This window comes from Lynx canadensis, chromosome D1 (assembly GCF_007474595.2).
Source record: "Lynx canadensis isolate LIC74 chromosome D1, mLynCan4.pri.v2, whole genome shotgun sequence".
NCBI lineage: Eukaryota > Metazoa > Chordata > Mammalia > Carnivora > Felidae > Lynx > Lynx canadensis.
In genome coordinates, this window is record NC_044312.2 from 20,062,801 (window position 1) to 20,080,659 (window position 17,859).

The window sequence follows — 17,859 nt, forward strand, 5'->3', positions numbered from 1 at the left end:
CCCATTTGCATAAAGGGACTGCCACCACTTTTCAATCTGTTCCACTGATTATACTACTGTTCCTTTTTGAGATCTCAAGTCAGAGTTTTGTTCCAGTTCATAAAGAATGCAGTGACAAAAAGGGATGAAAACAAGTCAGATTAAGAAAACAAATTATATAAATACTCCACCCTGGGCCTTTCCCAAGGATCATGCATTGCTTTCAAATTTTGGATAAGCTAAGGGAAAATAAATATAAATCACATATGGTACCCCAAGTATCCTGTAGACTCCAAGCACTACATGGGCATGGCCATGGCCATAAATCACTGTGTAGTAAAGTCCATGTAGTAATAACCTCATTTAGAGAAAAACCGAGGACTTCTAAACATCTTCACTATACTCACTGAACTAAACAAAGATCATTCTGCAACTACCACTGAAATCCTAATATTAACTGTCGTAACAGGGGTCACCCAGGAACCAACAATTCTATAAAGGCAGGAAAAGATTCCAAGCAGATCTTAAAGTTGGACTGTTCCACTGGGAGCATTAAGACCCCGCCAACACACAGCAGGTTTCTCCTAAACTGACCACCAGATGGCAGGTATGTCACCAGGCACTGTGGGTAACAATCCCTTAACCGGTTTCCTTGAGGGTTCTCAGGACAGAGCTATACACTGCACACAAGGACATTTTGGGACTGAAATTTCGTGGCAGCACTTTTTGTGTAGCTCAACACCTTGGCTAACATTCCTCAAGAACCAAGGCCACGAATGTACAGCTTTGCTCCAAAACCAGGATCAAAGGCAATCTAGTTAAGTGGATTTAAGTGGAAATGTAGCATGTTTGTTCACAAAGTCCCTGAAGGTTAATCGGTGTTTAGATATTAAAGTCACAATTAAATGCTCATGGTTTGATTCTATGGGTAAATAAACCCTACCTTCCTCAAACTCCATTGCCACCCCCTTCAAGTTCCCACCCAGCCAAGTGAGAAAAGGAACAGAACTGTTATCAAACGTGCTGGCGCAGGGCTTTACAGTTCCACACGTGGGTCAGTTTCACATGCTTAATGCTACTTCCATGGACTGCTATTTCACTGTTCAACTGACCATCCAAGCACAAAAAACCCTTCTGATATTTTTAATACTTCTTTCCCATCAACAGTTCTCACAACACTGAAAATCTGCAAATTCAAGTTCACTTTACTATTATCTCAAACCCCAATACAACATTAACATGAATTCATTAACCTGAGGCCTCTTTGAAAGATGTAACTACCCAAATACTATTTTGTGTGATTTGCAGTTAGCCAAATAAATATCCATCCAGTCCCAAACCAAAAATGCCTACTGCCCTTGTATAGACTCAAGACAATCATATGGTGCCAAGTTTAAATACAGTTTTTATTAAGACATTGCATTTTTCCACTTAACAATACAGTGCTTATAAAGTGCAATGTTGTATTTCCTTTCCTTGTGCACATATTCCTATTCAAGTATCAAGAATGCCCAGTTTATTAACTATAGCAGCTCAACTTCACTGCCATGGAATTTGCTACAAATTTGGGTCCTTCAAATGTTTTGTGTGGAACAATGCTAGACCTATTCTCAGGTTGGCTTAATCAACCTCTTCAATGGTGGGCCCAGAGGAGGCACCACCAGAGGGGGGAGCTCCACCACCAGGGAAGCCTCCAGGCATTCCTCCAGGCATGCCTCCTGCACTCTGGTACAGCTTCGTAATGATGGGATTGCAGACCTTCTCCAGCTCTTTCTGCTGATGTTCGAATTCTTCTTTCTCTGCAGTCTGAAGAAGAAAAAACAAAATTCTTTACTGCAGGTTCCTCAAAGAAGGAAACTTCCTACACCAAGTCAACCTGATGTTCCTAAAATGCGAAGACCTACCACCACATAGGAGTCTTAATTACCAACGAACTCTTGGGTCACTCAGACATCCAAGGAAGGAATCTAAGTTGCCAACATCTGAAGTTCTGGTGGAAACCGCGAATGTATGGACCATTCATCATTGTGACCGATTTGTATCGTAAAATCCCATCTAATCTTGCTGAAACCCCATACCCTCCCTTCTCCGCTCTCAATTTTAGAAAATTACAAACCTGGTTCTTATCCAGCCAGTTGATGATCTCATTACACTTGTCCAGAATCTTCTGTTTGTCCTCATCGTTGATTTTACCCTGAAGCTTTTCATCTTCAACAGTTGCTTTCATGTTGAACGCATAAGATTCAAGGGAATTCTTGGAGGACACCTTGTCTCGCTGCTTCTCATCTTCAGCTTTGTACTTCTCAGCTTCCTGGACCATGCGCTCAATGTCTTCCTTGCTCAAGCGACCTGTGGAAGTTAACTGGTCTTTTAGACAGGACTTTTGACATTGAACCTTCAGTTATCCTGCCAACCTTAACCGTTAATGCTCTAAAGCCCATTAGAAGCGAGCCCTTGGGTTCAATGCCCTTAGACAGATTTTAGAAGATCTATGGTCCCTATGACCCCAGACCAGATCTTTTAAGACAAAGGAAAAAGTGCCAAAGTTGTGCCTACCTTTGTCGTTTGTGATGGTGATCTTATTCTCTTTTCCTGTGCTCTTATCCACAGCAGAGACATTGAGAATGCCATTAGCATCAATATCAAAGGTGACCTCAATCTGAGGAACGCCACGGGGGGCAGGAGGTATGCCTGTGAGTTCAAACTTGCCCAGTAGGTTGTTATCCTTGGTCATGGCACGCTCACCTTCATAAACCTTGGTAGGAAATGAGAATTACTAAGGAGTTGCAAGCATCACAGCATACCAGTTTACAGACGTTCAGGTCAACCAGGAAAGACCTCGCTCAGACATCCAAGGAAGAATTGGCCAACACAAGACTTCTGGTGGAAATACGAATGTTTTGGAATCGATCATCATAGCAGGACAAGTCTTCCCAAAATCCATAGGACCTGAAGCATAACTGAATCAGTACCAATACAGTAAAAACATACCTGAATGAGTACACCAGGCTGGTTGTCAGAGTAGGTAGTGAAGGTTTGGGTCTGTTTGGTAGGAATGGTAGTATGCGCTTAATGAGACAGTCATGACTCCACCAGCAGTTTCAATGCCGAGAGAAAGGGGAGTGACATCCAACAGCAGCAAATCTTGAACGTTTCAGATTTGTCTCCAGAAAGGATGGCTGCCTGCACAGCTAAACAAAAACATTTAGTTAAAAAAAAATAAAATAAAAACAACCTCGTTACCTAACAACGTCTATCGCTCAGACATCAAGGAAAGTTAGACAATCATCAGCTTAAGCTTTTGGTGGAAACTACGAATGTTTAAGAACCACTCATCATAGCGAGTCAGCGTGGGGCTTTCAAGACCACCTGTCAGAACCATCTAATTCGAATAGTGGGATTATTACCTGCACCGTAAGCGACAGCCTCATCAGGGTTGATGCTCTTATTCAGCTCCTTCCCATTGAAAAAGTCTTGTAGAAGTTTCTGAATCTTGGGGATACGCGTAGAGCCACCCAACCAAGCAATATCGTGGATCTGAGACTTGTCTAGCTTGGCATCCCGAAGGGCTTTCTCTACAGGGTCCAGCGTGCCACGGAACAGGTCAGCGTTTAATTCTTCAAACCGGGCACGAGTAATAGAGGTATAGAAGTCGATTCCTTCATATAGAGAATCAATCTCAATACTGGCCTGGGTGCTGGAAGAAAGCGTACGCTTGGCGCGCTCGCAAGCGGTACGGAGGCGACGGACCGCCCTCTTGTTCTCGCTGATGTCCTTCTTGTGTTTGCGCTTGAACTCCGCAATAAATGGTTTACCATCCGGTTGTCAAAGTCTTCTCCACCTAAGTGGGTGTCTCCAGCAGTAGATTTGACCTCAAAGATCCCGTCTTCAATAGTGAGGATTGACACATCAAAAGTGCCACCTCCCAAGTCAAAGATCAGCACATTCCTCTCGGCTCCAACCGCAATTAGAATACAGGTGATTACTCATCCAAATCTCCAATGGTTCAAGTCAGTCGTTAAATGAATCCCAGCTCCACAAAGGATACATACCTTTTTGTCTAAGCGTAAGCGATAGCAGCAGCTGTTGGCTCATTGATGATTCTAAGTACATTAAGACCAGCAATAGTTCCAGCATCTTGGTAGCCTGAACGCTGAGAATCGTTAAAATGGCAGGTACTTGTGACTACAGCATTAGTAACAGTCTAGAAGTATAGAAAAAACAAAACCGTGTTAGAGATCGGTTCATAAATTTGGCAATATTCCCATCTCCGTCTACTTCTGCGTGTACTGAAGATAGCAATCACATGCTTTCTAAAGATAAGGTAGTCAGATTACTATGTGTATCCTTCAATCAAACCCCATGCATGAATTCATCAGGAGTCTAGTTCATAATGCTGCAACTTCCAGCCCAGCCACGTGGCCTCTAGGATTAGCAGGCTACTCACCTTCCCAAGGTAAGCCTCTGCGATTTCCTTCATCTTTGTCAAAACCATGGAAGATACCTCCTCTGGATAGAAACTTTTGGTCTCTCCCTTGTATTCTACTTGGACCTTGGGCCTGCCAGCATCATTTCACCACCATGAAGGGCCAATGCTTCATATCAGATTGGACAACAGCGTCGTCGAATCTACGTCAATCTGGCGTTTGGCATCTACAGAAGTTTATCAGGTCAAGCGTTACATTGCATCTACCAAGTAAGAACCCTAGTACACCATTACTGAAATGTGAAGATCAGAGACCTAGCAACCAAACTCCAGATTAGTCAAATGGACTCAAGTTCTCTCTGGCAGAATTGCTCAGATTTCCTAATCGGATACCCTATTTTTAGCATTTAAGAGTACAAAATTACCAGGTAAATTTTTAAAAAGGCTTTTCCTATTTTCAAAACTTTCACGGCTACCTTACATTGATAAACTTTGAACTTTCTCATTCAGCCTACACCACTTAAAACTCAAGGCATGTTGGTCAAAATTAACAGCTTACCAAAAACTGTGTTGGTGGGGTTCATTGCAACTTGATTCTTTGCAGCATCACCGATCAATCGTTCGGTGTCAGTAAAGGCGACATAACTTGGGGTGGTTCGGTTTCCCTGATCATTGGCAATTATTTCCACTTTCCCGTGCTGGAAAACACCCACACAGGAGTAGGTGGTGCCAAGATCAATGCCAACTGCAGGTCCCTTAGACATAGTTGCTGGAAGAAAAAAAAAAGCCCAGGGGTTTGGAAAAAAAAAAAAACACCAGCACTTGGAAACGCTTCCTGCTCCTCAAGCTATCAGGTATGGACACTTTGGTAAGAAGATTACACTCGGCACCTCCCCCCAGAAACACTGCCCTTGTCGGAGAAAACCACGGCGGGAGGGGCCAGAGCGAAAAATGCTGCATTCGGGGTGTTACCGTGCCAACCGCGGGCGAGTCCGGCCCTGAATCAAGCACCTGCCGGAGGGTCTGCGACAGGAGCACGTGGCCTCGACTCGGCGCAACCTTCCCCAACCCCACCCCCCACCCCGTGCTCCGGAGCCAACACAATACGGCCTGCGTGGCGTGCTCAGAAGCCCCTCCCCCCACGTTTGGGCCGTGCCAAAAGCGGCTTCCTCTTTCTGAGAGCCTAGGGAAGGTCCGCTCCAGGGGCCGGCTGGACTTCCCGTGCCCCGCAAACGGATGCGGCCCACGCCCAGCCCTCCCCGCGGGCACCGCCCTGACCCCGCGGCGACCATCACGGCCTGCAGCCCACGTCCCGCTTGCCCCCAAGGCCGGGTTCGCCGCCTCCCCGTAAGGAGCGCGCCCCAGGCGAGCAGGGGCCTGGGGGGCCCCCCACCTACAAGAAAATGATCAGAAGCCTCTGGGCCTCTGCAATCCCCACCAGCCCGGTGGTAGGTTGCCGTTCTTAGAAACTCCCAAAAGCTCAGAAGACAGGCCTTACCTTCAGTATGGCCCGGCCCCGCTTGCAAAGAAACAGCTACCTGGAGAGCTAACGCCGCGTTGAATGAGGCCGGTTTCCGCCCGCACACCCTGTCTTCTTATACCCTGCCTCAGAACCTTCCAGAAGGGGCCCACCCCTGCCGGCTGCCCATCATGACTTCCTCGACCAATGGGCACGCGGCCATCTCTGTGCGCCCCAATGACTAAGCCGGCTCTACCCTCGGGCCTCGCCCACTCCCGCCCCCATCCCACCCCACCTCGCGATGACGCACTCACCCGCAGCGTTCTGGAACTTCATTCTCGCCCCCGCTCTCCGAACGGCCCCGGGGAAAGGGAGGGTGGAGCCGTGAGAGCCCGCGCGCGGGAGTCCTCAGTCCCCCAGGCGCGGGGGGCCGGGCCGGGGGAGGGGGGGGGTGCATCCGCTTCTGCGCATGCGCTCCCCGTCAGCGCGGGCGGGAGCGGACGGAAGGAGATGGAGGAAGAGGGGCGGGCAATTTTGGAACCAGCCAATGACAGCAGCACTAGCCGCAATCTGGATCGACGTGCAACCGGGGTTAGACGAGCGCAGGGCCTGAAGGGAGGGGTCCGGACCCGGCAGCCCGGGAGCGAAGACGGAAGTGGAGCGAGGACAAAATGGCCGCGAAGGTTGTTGCGCCCCCCCCCCCCCCCTCCGTCCTCGTTCTGTTTTCCCCACCCCCCACTTCGGCGTTGTAGAGGCTCATTTAGGCCCTCCCGGATTCCACGTTCCTGTGTTTCGTATCTAGGGTGCCTTTGGGCTAAGTCGGCCTTCTAGGAACCGGGAGGAATGTTCCCACCCCTGAGCGCTACTAGGGTGTCTTGCCCAGGGACACACAGATCTGTGGCTGGAGGGAGCCGCCTGGCCCCACTTGGGTGTAGGAAGAGACAGGTTAGCCAGGCCAAGCCTCCAGAACCCTCAGTCACCGTGGCACCTGGAGGCCGGCAGCCCTCGAGGCCGAGGTTGGAGGGGCTCCGGCTTTTCAGAGCCTTTAAGGCCGGATGCTGTGCCTGGACCCTCGACAAAATAAGTGGCCAAAGCCGCTTCCCTGACCCCAGACAACTCCGCCACTCCCCACCTCCCTCCAAGAACAGGTTTGGCGTCTCGGCTCTGCCTCTGCATTTGCCCAAGTCCCGCACCTCGCAGTTATTTGTGAAAAAGAAAAGCTTAGCCAGATTTTTCCGTGGGGGAGAATCAGGCATTAGGAACCTGGGTTCCGGTAGCCCCGTGTCCTTGATTTAGACTCTCGGAGCTGCTTTTATTTTCAGTAACATGATGTAATGTCTTTCCTGCCTTGACTTATAAAAAACTAAGCGACAGATCGTTCAGAGGCATCTTGAAAACATTACTAATCGAGTCCACGAAACAGTACTACTTAGAATTAAATTGTGGTGCATGGTGGCAGGTATTTAGGCCTTGTCATTCTAAGAGCCTTTCTCAGTACCTGGAAATGTTTTCCAGTGTGTTCTTTCAAACAGGCAGGGCAGCTGATACTCTTATTTGATAGATAAAGGGGCAGATAGATGAAAAGATTTTTTTTAACACTATCTGACACAGTGGTGTGGCCGGAATTAGAAAGACCTTCCAGACAGTGCCTCCAGAAAGGGTGTCACAAGAGTGAGGACACCTTGTCCTTGTCAAAGCCAGTAAAGCCTACAGACGGATTCAAACATACGAAGGAGACATTTTCTTTTCACATTTGCTTTTTCCGGGGCAATGTTGGCTTGAGTACGTGGAGGTATATACTTAATTTCTATCCACCTCCCAAAATATTAACTTTATATGGTGTTTTCGCAGCATATAAAGTGCTTTCATTTGTTATATCGTTCAATCATCAAAACAGTTTTCTGAGATATACATCCGGTGTGAGGAGAAAAATGAGGTTCAGAGATGTTACTTGTGGAAGGATTAACAGCTAGCTGAGCTCAAATGGAACTTAGCTCTTTTGATTCCAGAATCTTTGGTCTGTGTTTGTTTTGTTTTTTTATTTTTTTAATGTTTACTTATTATTCAGAGACGAGCATGAGTGGGGAGGGGCAGAGAGAGAGAGAGGGAGACACAGAATCTGAAACAGTCTCCAGGCTCTGAGCTGTCAGCACAGAGCCTGATGAGGGGCTCGAACTCACAAACCGCAAGATGGTGAGCTGAGCCGAAGTCGGAGGCTCAATGGACTGAGCCACCCAGGTGCCCCTGGTCTGTTTTTTAGTTACACTACAGTGTAATTTTCTTTCTAGAAACACCTATAACTTCAACTCCAGAAAGTGGAAGATGTGTGCTGTGGGAGGTTCCTTTCAATTTTCTTTGGTATCTACAGTCTTCTCCCACTCAACCTATCAAGGACAGTCTCTGAACTATGCCCTACATATCACAGTTTTTAACTAACCTCTGAACTACCCACATTTTAACTACTGAACCATTGGAAAATGGAACAAGGGCCAAACCACCTAACAGCAGTGATTAAAGTAGAGTAGATAACCAGTTTCCAGTCATTCAAAAGTACATTGTAGGACTTGAACTATGCTCTTATTACATAGAATGATTCAGAGTTTGTGGATTTAAAGGTCAGTAAGATGACTGTCCTGTCTCCACCTCTTTAAATGCACAAGGTTTCAAACACATTCAGGATGGAAAATTAAAGTTTGGGGGCATAGGAACTGCAGTGAAGAAGTCTGAGGGCTTGGGTTTCTGACTGGGGAATGGAGTCCTTAACAAATCTGAGCCTGTCACATGTTCTAAGTGCTCTGTGTATATCACCTCCTCTAATTCTGTGAACTTTGTTTCAGATTCATTTGAATGTCTTGTATTTACTTCTTTTGAGATTTATTTGAACCCCCAAGTGTGGAGTTCTGTTGGCACTTGACCTTGGCATAAAATATGTGCTTAAGAAATACTATTTATTTTGGTAAAGTCTTTTAGAGCAGGAACTCTGCCATAATTTGGTATGTCCAGTACTGCTTAGCATCTTGCCTTGTGAGAAAATAGTACTTGGTATATTTGGGACTGAAATCAATAAATAATAGATCCTATGTAGGCTGAGTTCTCCCATTCCTCTTGTGTCAGCAAGCTAATGAACAAATTTCCAGTGCAGGTTATACGAGCTTCACCTTCTACAGTATCACCTTTACTTATTTATTTTTTAATTGCTGATACAGATGCATCTGTAATAAATATTTGGTTTTTGTGATCAAATACAGTCTCACAAGGCAACTTAGAAGTTAAAATATGAACAGTTTAACACCAGAAATGAAGCAAAATTCTCCATCTTTTTGCATGAGCCATTCGGAAAATATTTTTACACAGTGTAACAGCAAGGGCATCAACTTCATTATTTTCCAAATTTCAGTTTGGTTTATATGTTTTATTGAAATGGTTATTCTCTAAACATTCACACCATTCCATCGTTATCTTCTTCCACAAACATTTTTTCCTTCTACCTTTTAGTTATTTTACCATTTTGTTTGTTTCCCATAAAGGATCAAATGTATTTGACTTGCAGTGTTAATGGAATATGGCTTGAAACCTGTAGTGTCTCAAAACTGTATCTTAAGCCCAGAATTTGCCATGTCTGAACCCAAAAGCCAGACTCCAAGAGAAGTGCACTATCATTGCTAAGACTTGAACATCTTATCTCAGAATTTTCAATTCCTTAGAATTTCTCAGATTTTAGGTAGTTATCTGTGATTTTTTTTTTTTTTTTGTAGATTTCCACTATGAATAGATTTCCAAAATAATCTGGATATCCAACTGGTATTTGTCTTTTAATAACTAACAGGCTTAAATAATCTAAATCTCCATATCATGCAAAGGGGACTGATTCCTGCTTTCAAAGGCATAGGCAGGAAACCTTAGGTTCAAAGGTAGAAATAATGATAAGAACAAATTGCTTGTGATGGTACAGCCACAGCCTCCGTAGTGTACTTGTTTGGCTCAGGTACTGTAGGAATAAGAATTCTCAGAATCACATAGCAGAAGTGATATGTTATCACACTACCAGAGGAATAAAAAAGTAGAGTAAGGAAGGGAGTTAATATCTTACAATGAGGCAGTGTTAGTATAAGAAGCATTCCAAATATGCCAGCCTTCTTAAATTAGTAGACATTCTTTACATTACTTCCTCAATGTCTCCTATTTCCCACCTTTTTTTAAAGAGGAAGATAAAACTCAGATTACAATTTTCACCCAGGGATCAACCCCAGTTTCTTAAAGAACCTTAGAAGGAAATGCATTTGCAATATCTGAGGGCTCTATTGTGAGAAACACAGACGTGAAAAAACAGAAATGGGGCAAAATCTCAGATCCACCATTTCTCTTTAAGCATCTGATTCCCATTTTAGAAACCATGCTGTCATCTCCAAATTCCGCATGATTTTTTTCTTCCCTGCAACCTGCTGCCCTTTTAATAATAAATATTTTGCAATACCAACGGTGATCTGGTGACATCTGCACTGGGGTCCTTGCAGGGTGGTTTCAGGTCTCCCACTCTTGCCACATGATCAGACTAACAGAATAGTTGGTCCGTTTTGATTAACAGAACAGTCAAAAGGATTAAAAAGGCAAGTTCTTGTACTGGAGGCTGCTGCTTCCTTTTTATTTTTCACACACCTTTTTTTTTCCCCCATGAATCAACTCTTCTGATGGTTATCCTGGTGAATCATTTCTGTTGTTTCCAGGAGGGTAACAGTTCAAATGTTAGCAGTCACTAATCCAGCCCTGTCCTGCCACCCACTAGTTATCCTCACCAGCTCTTCCTTAAATATAATTCCCTTTCCTTCCAGCCCACACCTGGACTTCCTCAGAGGCTAGGCTGGGAAATTACCGAAATTCTGTGTCACCCTCTCAGGAGAGAATGGTAATGATGTACTTGCAATGCCATTAGGAAACGGTAATCCTTGATCTTTTTGATAATTTAAGGCTTAGAATTATCAAAAGTCCCAGGTTCACGTCCTTGTCCTAAAATGCAAAGAAATGGAGGAAGCTCCAAGTTTGGTATAATAGTAAACTTCTTTATACCGCTCCTTGACATGTTACGGAATATGAAGAGAAAACCGATCTAAGCTCCCTTTCTAGTCATAGTCAATCTTGAAATTCTGATTTCATATGTTCTCAGAAGAGAATGCAAGGATATGTCACATGATCTTTCAGCATCTCTGAACGAGCTCTTTTTCTCTAGAAGACTTCTGAGAACATTGTCAAATGACACATAGTGAATGTTTTCTTGCTCCAGAGATATCCAGCAGGAAAGTCCTTAGAGACATCAGATTTGAGGGAAAGTCCACAATTGTTCCAGTATAGATTTCTGATATCTGTCAGTGACCCTCTGAACATGATTAAGGTGGAAAGTTTTCTGCAGTCCCTGGTCACACGTTTTGGATTCCTCTCTTAGTTCTCTTACTGTTCACTAGAAGTAGGGAGATTAGTAGTGGATAGAGTGGGAAAACTGGCACCGCCCACTAGTTCGGCGCCTTGTGAAATTAACATCCAAACCTTATGGTAAATGAAGTCAGGTCAGAAGAAACGTTACTTCCTTCTTTGAAATTTCTCAGAAGTGATATGCCCAGTACCTGGTGCAGCTAGGTGTAATATAAGGCTGTGGGTTCCCCTTGACTCTGAATAATCACAATAATCCAGTAGATTTGCAGAAATGCATAGAAAATTTATGAACACCACCTCATTTCCCCTTGACTATGGTGAATCAAAGTATTGATACAAAACATTTCCGGTGAGAAGTTTTAAGTGTGTTCAGTTCCCCTTTCCCCAACTTTTTCCACCACAGGTCCTGGCCAACAAACACACAGAGTTGGACCCCCGCTTTTCCCCACTCTGGTCTCAAGGCACCACGAGATGCCTTTTTGGAGATGAGCAGTTTACATCCTTTTTCTTGTTCGGTGTCCTAGAAAGAAAGCACTCATTTCGATCCATTCCACGCAATGCTCACCGCTACTTAAATGACCGGTCATCTGGTTCCAGGGGGTTGTGTGGCTGGTGACTGAGCTTCAATGACTAGAAGAGTCCTAAGATCCTGACTCCTAGGAAAGCACGGGAGTCAAGTCCACTCTAATTCAGACGGTTTGCAAGGCTCTGCTCTGGCTGGGGATCATGCCGGGTGTGGTTCTGCTTTGGTCAGGGTAGCATGGTGGACTTTCTTTGGTTCAGAACCTCTCCCCGCTGGCCCCACCAGGCTGTATGCATGGGTGGCCAGCCCCGGCTGGGGTGCTGCTTCCGTCGACAGCGTCCGCTGGCTGCGTGAGGCACTGTTTGCTGTGGAGCGAGTGGAGGAAGAACCAGAGCGTGAGCTTCGAGAGCCTGAGGAAGAGGAGCTAGGTTTCACCAGGCGGGCTTTCGGGGCTTCCGCATCTTCTCTGAGGAGGAAAAAAACCAGCAAAGGTAAACTTTAACACCGGCAAGACTATGATACACCTTCCACTACGGTTGCTTCCTTCTGAGGCTTCCCAATAAATTCCTCAAGCCGTAAACTTCACATTATATCACTGGAAGGCAGCCATTTAGGGGAAGAGGGACTTCCCCAGTGGCTGAGACTTAGCGGTTGACTTAGGCAAATGGATGTTTTGTTAGCCCTGAAGTCAACTCTATTACTCTGGGAGAGTACACGCTTACCATTGAGATTGATCTGGGGTTTGTCTACGCAAACCCTGTCACGGCCCATCGGTTATGCCCGTTCCTTATTGTAGGCCCTTCGTAAGTGGACACGAATCAGAAGTAATGTAAAGTTGATCTTTTAATTACCAGTTGAGGATAGGCAGTTTCACGATAAAGGCAAGGGAAACCAGACTTTCTGTCCCTAGGCTGGAACTCCTTGCCTACCAGAATAACCCTTTTAACAGATTCACAGTTAAGAGCAAATGGGACATTTATGTTCGCTGGTCACTACGGAGCTGGAAAGGAAGCCTAGGACAAGGGATTTCGGAGGGAGGTTTACCGAATTTCATTAGGTCTCTCTTCTTCCTCATATCTCTCTTTGTCTTTCCTTCGGATTAGCAGCCATACCAGGAGGAATGTCAGCAGGGCTCCAGCCACCATGCCTGTCACCGCTCCTGCAATCATGCCGATGCTTTGTACATCTATTTTCTCAGAAACAAAAGCAGAAGTGAAACCAAACATAAGCTAGGGAACGCATGAACTTAAAAACATAAGCCCTGGGGGCGCCTAGCTGGCTTACTCTTGATTTGAGGACTCTTGATCTTGGGGTCGTGAGTTTGAGCCCCATATAGGGGGTAGAGTTTACTTAAATAAACAAACAAACAAAAAAAACCCCGTAAGTCCTGGACAGGATGGGTATTTCCAGATCTATCTTTCGGAGTTTCCCATTTACCCTTGATGTATGACTGTCCTTCTTGGTATTGAAAGGTGGCAGAATATGCCACCCCAAAATATGCCTCTTTGCCATTAGGACTGTTTTAACCTAATTTTTTTTCTTAATGTTTATTTTTGAGAGAGTACAAGTAGGGGAGGGGCAGAGGCAGAGGGAGACACAGAATCCGAAGCAGGCTCCAGGCTCAGCACAGAGCCTGTCGCGGGGCTCAGACTCACCAACCACAAGACCATGACCTGAGCCAAAGTCGGACACTTAACCGACTGAGCCACCCAGGTGCCCCTAAGCTGATTTTTTTAAAGTAGGCTCCACACCCAGCGTGGTGCTTGAACTCACAACCCTGAGATCAAGAGTCAAGTCCTATGCTCTACTAACTGAGCCAGCCAGATGCCCCCTTAATCTGATTATTTTTGAGAAACAGCAGACACAGGAGAAGTTCTAAAAACAAAGCACAAGTTCCCCTTTTATAAGGGAAATTTACATTTATAAAGGAAATCTGGGGTGCCTGGGTGGCTCAGTCGGTTAAGCATCCAAGTTCGGCTCAGGTCATGATCTCACGGTCTGTGAGTTCGAGCCCCGCGTCGGGCTCTGTGCTGACAGCTCAGAGCCTGGAGCCTGTTTCAGATTCTGTGTCTCCCTCTCTCTCTGACCCTCCCCTGTTCATGTGCTGTCTCTCTCTGTCTCAAAAATAAATAATAAAAAAATGTTAAAAAAAAAAAAAAAAAGGAAATCTCCCTCCGGTCCCCTCCTGGACCTAACACATTTCTTTAGGGAGCTGACAGATTCACACGTTTGTAAATACAGTTAGCTACACCAGTTGAATGGTCACTGCAACTACCGAATTTATTTTCACGGTCACCACGTCCCCCCGGAAAGAAAGATTTTGGCCTTGACCTTACTCTTACTTGCGATGAAAGGTGCTGTACGCCAAACCACGACGCGACCACAGGAATAAACCGTTTGGATACTTACGCTGTACAGTCACTCGCACCACACAGCTTTCCTTCCCGGCCTCGTTGCCTGCTGTGCACTGGTAGAGCCCAGAGGAGGACATGGTGAGATTCTGCAGCAGAACGCGTCCAGGGTTATTGTAGTCTACATAAGCAGAAGGAACGACTGTAATCCCCTGAGTGACAGGGCCTCTGTATTGTTTGCTTCAGTGCATCATTGACCTAAGATTCTCTAACACAATTTGGTGAGGAGGAGATGGTAGATTTCTTGGAAGACGGAAAAGGCAAACATTCTTTTAACGTGTGCGTCCGCCAAGAGTTACAAAAGACTGAACGTGTAAGGGACACCAAACACGATCATTTAGATACAATGGCTACGCAGTATGTTTCTTCCTCATTTCTTCTGCCACTTTTAGGTGTCATTTGAGGAGGGAAAGGATGGATTTTTCTCTTTTCCTGTCCCGGTTGACGGATGAAAAGTAGGAGCTCAGGGAGATTTGGCCGTGCACTCAAGGTCACGTGGTGAGTTGCTGACAAACGGGATTTAGGATTCATGGCTAGAGTACCATTCTGTGGTCTCAGCAGACTGATGGGAAGGTGACTTACCAATCCTGGACCTGGGAGGGAGATGCTCATCCTCTCCCTCCTTCTCCCGAACTCGCTGCCAGTCATACACGATGGGCTTTGTGCCAGAGGCTGACTCACACTGCAGAGTCAGGTCACTTCCTTCCGTCAGCTCTCCTTCCAACTCACACTTGGGCTTTGATGGTCTCACTGGCAAAAAGAAAGAAGCTTCAAAGATGGCCACACACCAGACTCCATGGAAGAACTATGTCCTGTTGAGTTGTTTCTCTAGCTGGCCATCATCTGGTCAACTTTTGGGTGGGGATTCAGTAGCCTTTTGCTACCTAACTATGCTTTACACCACCCCCAGAAATACACGCCCCTCCATCCCCTGTGTGTGCGTGTGTGCACGCGCGTGCGCACGCACACACACACACACACACACACACAAAATTCTGGCTGCTTCCAGTGGTGCTGTTGTAATTTCCAGAGGCTCCCTCAGAAACCTCCTCATCACTTCTCAAAGAGGACACTGTTGTTTAATTAGAAATTTTCGGGGTGTCTGGGTGGCTCAGTCAGTTGAGCGTCTGGCTTCAGCTCAGGTCATGATCTCACGGTTTTTGACTTCGAGCTCCGCGTCGGGCTCTGTGCTGACAGCTCAGAGCCTGGAGCCTGTTTTGGATTCTGTGTTTCCCTCTCTCTCTGCTCCTCCCCTGCTCATGGTCTGTCTGTCTCGCTCTCTCTCAAATAAACATTAAAAAAAATTTTTAAATAAAAAAAAGAAGAAATTTTAGGAAAGTTGAGTGTGATTTTACTAATACCGAAACAGGGACAGAAGTCTGTTAACTCGGAAGCAATTAAATGGAACTCAGCAGCTCTCGCTGTCAGAAACCAGAAAGGGAGTTGAATCGTACCTGCGAGATTTAAGTTAAATACAAGAACACCACTTAAACGTCAAAGGAGATTTACATTTTGTAATGCACTACCAGGGAAAATTGTGATTCTTCTTTCTCCTTTTATCACGTCTAAAATATAGAACATAAACCATAGAACATACACACTTCTTTCCGGAAACTGGACTCGCTGATCTCTGCATGTATGATGCAGGGTATTGAAAACTTTCATATCCCCATGATGCATTTGGCTATTCCTCACAGAGACCTTGTTACTAAGATACAGGCGTTTACCTTGGTGCTGTCTTACCTAAGACTTTTAAGGTGACGTGGCTCCACACATAGCGCCCTGAATTCTTCACCTTGCAGGTGTACCGGCCCTCATCACTGGGCTTCAGAGGCTCAATCTGTAGGGAAGCATCTCCTGCCAGGAAATTGGAAGCAAAGGCCACTCGGCCCTTCTGTTCCTCAGTCAAGTTACTGTAGACATGATGACTGGAGTAAGTGATCACCTGTGGGACAGACCAAGGCAGGGTCAAGCAATGTGGCCCTCAGCCTTCCTCTCTTGCTGATGTCAAGATGAGGGATGAGAACACTCCTAATGGAACAATGCAGCCAAGACTGGGGCTGATTCCAAGGGTCCAAAAGACCTCTGTTCGAAATGAAGTTAAAAGCACAATATGTTTCTCTAGGCCTTTCTCCTCCTTCCCAAAATGGCAACACTTCGTATTTGTGCACGTTTTAATTACAGAGTAGCAACTGTTTCACTAAATTCTCAGAACCATTTCATTTCATTTTTTTTTTTTTAAGGTTTCTTTCTTTCTGAGACAGAGGGAGGGAGACAGAGCAGGAGTGGGGGAGGGGCAGCGAGAGAGGGAGACCCAGAATCGGAAGCAGGCTCCAGGCTCCGAGCCGTCAGCCCAGAGCCTGACTCGGGGCTCGAACTCACGAACTGTGAGATATGACCTGAGCCGAAGCTGGCCGCTCAAGCGACTGAGCCACCCAGGTGCCCCAGAACCATTTCATTCCATAGGTAAGGAATTTTAAACTTGAGTTACTTGTGTAATCATGACCACACAGCTAAGGCAAGGAAGGAAGCTGACGCACAATAAATGTATCAAGAGCTGGCTGTGAGGAGAACTGGCAGAACGGCATGGGAAGGAGACTTTCCAACTTTTGCATTTCCTACGAACTGCATGTGAGCTGTTCAAAATACACCACACTCAGGGCAGCTGGGTGGCTCAGTCAGTTAAGGTCTGACCTCGGCTCAGGTCATGATCTCACAGTTGGTGGGTTTGAGCCCCGTGTCGGGCTCTGTGCTGACGGCTCAGAGCCTGGAGCCTGCTCCGGATTCTGCGTGTCTCTCTCTCTCTGCTGCTCTCCCACTCACACGCGCACACACACACACACCAACTCTCTCTGCTGCTCTCCCACTCACACGCGCACACACACACACACCCACTCTCTCTCTCTCTCTGCCCCTCCCTCACTTGTGCTGTGTCTCTCTGACTCTCTCAAAAATAAACAAACATTAAAACATTTTTTTAAAAAATACACAACACTCCTTGTTCTGGGTGCTTTTACATCTAGCTTATTTCTCACATGATTTTTGCAAGTTAAGTAGCCCTCCTCCTGCCTTATCTGTGGTTTCACTTTCCGTGGTGTCAGTTACCCAAGGTCTGGAAGCAGATGATTGTCCTTCTGACATATTGTCAGAAGGTCAATAGTAGCCTAACACTGTATCACAACGCCTGTGTCGTTCTCCTTGTCCGTCTCATCACAGAGGCACTCTCATCTCACATCATCACAAGAAGAAGGGTGACTATGGTACCATAAGATTTTGAGAGGGGGAGAGAAAAACTATGGTCATATAGCTTTAGGGTCATTTTATTATTAGTTATTTTATTAATGATTGTTAATTTCCTACTCTGCCTTACTTATCAATTAAATGTTATCACAGGTATGTATGTACAGGAAGAAACACAGTGCAGATAGGATTTGGCGTTATTCACAATCTCAGGCATCCAGTGGGGGTTTCAGAACACATCCCACGTGGGTAAGAGGGGGACAGTGTATTCATGATCTCCATTTCACAGACAAGTAGCAGAACTCGGATTTGAACATCACCGTCTAAGGCCATTCAGTTCGTTGTCCCGGTATACCACTTATCTCAGCCACTTCCTGTGGCCATCTCCACTCATTTC

The 17,859-nt window shown here is 45.8% G+C and overlaps 2 protein-coding genes and 1 long non-coding RNA gene across 3 annotated transcripts in view; 1 reads left to right on the forward strand and 2 right to left on the reverse strand.

Annotated features, from left to right (window-relative positions):
* Positions 1–1,472: 1,472 nt before the first annotated feature.
* HSPA8 (heat shock protein family A (Hsp70) member 8) lies at positions 1,473–5,197 on the reverse strand. Its single transcript, XM_030331535.1, is given in 13 exon segments — positions 1,473–1,785; positions 2,096–2,328; positions 2,536–2,734; positions 2,971–3,046; positions 3,048–3,135; positions 3,138–3,170; positions 3,387–3,785; positions 3,788–3,955; positions 4,045–4,183; positions 4,427–4,552; positions 4,554–4,615; positions 4,618–4,632; positions 4,965–5,197. Coding segments are annotated over 13 exon segments (1,929 nt in total). The 5' UTR covers positions 5,170–5,197; the 3' UTR covers positions 1,473–1,599.
* LOC115524837 lies at positions 4,068–16,919 on the forward strand. Its single transcript, XR_003972230.1, has 4 exons — positions 4,068–4,141; positions 4,216–4,221; positions 6,800–6,809; positions 16,910–16,919. It is a non-coding gene; the product is annotated as an uncharacterized LOC115524837 (long non-coding RNA).
* Positions 9,600–17,859, reverse strand: part of LOC115524835 (CXADR like membrane protein) — a 99,044-nt gene continuing 90,784 nt past the window's right edge. Inside the window, 6 exon segments of the mRNA XM_030331534.1 lie at positions 9,600–12,030; positions 12,033–12,277; positions 12,856–12,997; positions 14,221–14,343; positions 14,805–14,972; positions 15,966–16,167. Coding sequence (XP_030187394.1) covers positions 11,978–12,030; positions 12,033–12,277; positions 12,856–12,997; positions 14,221–14,343; positions 14,805–14,972; positions 15,966–16,167 — 933 coding nt within the window. The 3' untranslated portion in view covers positions 9,600–11,977.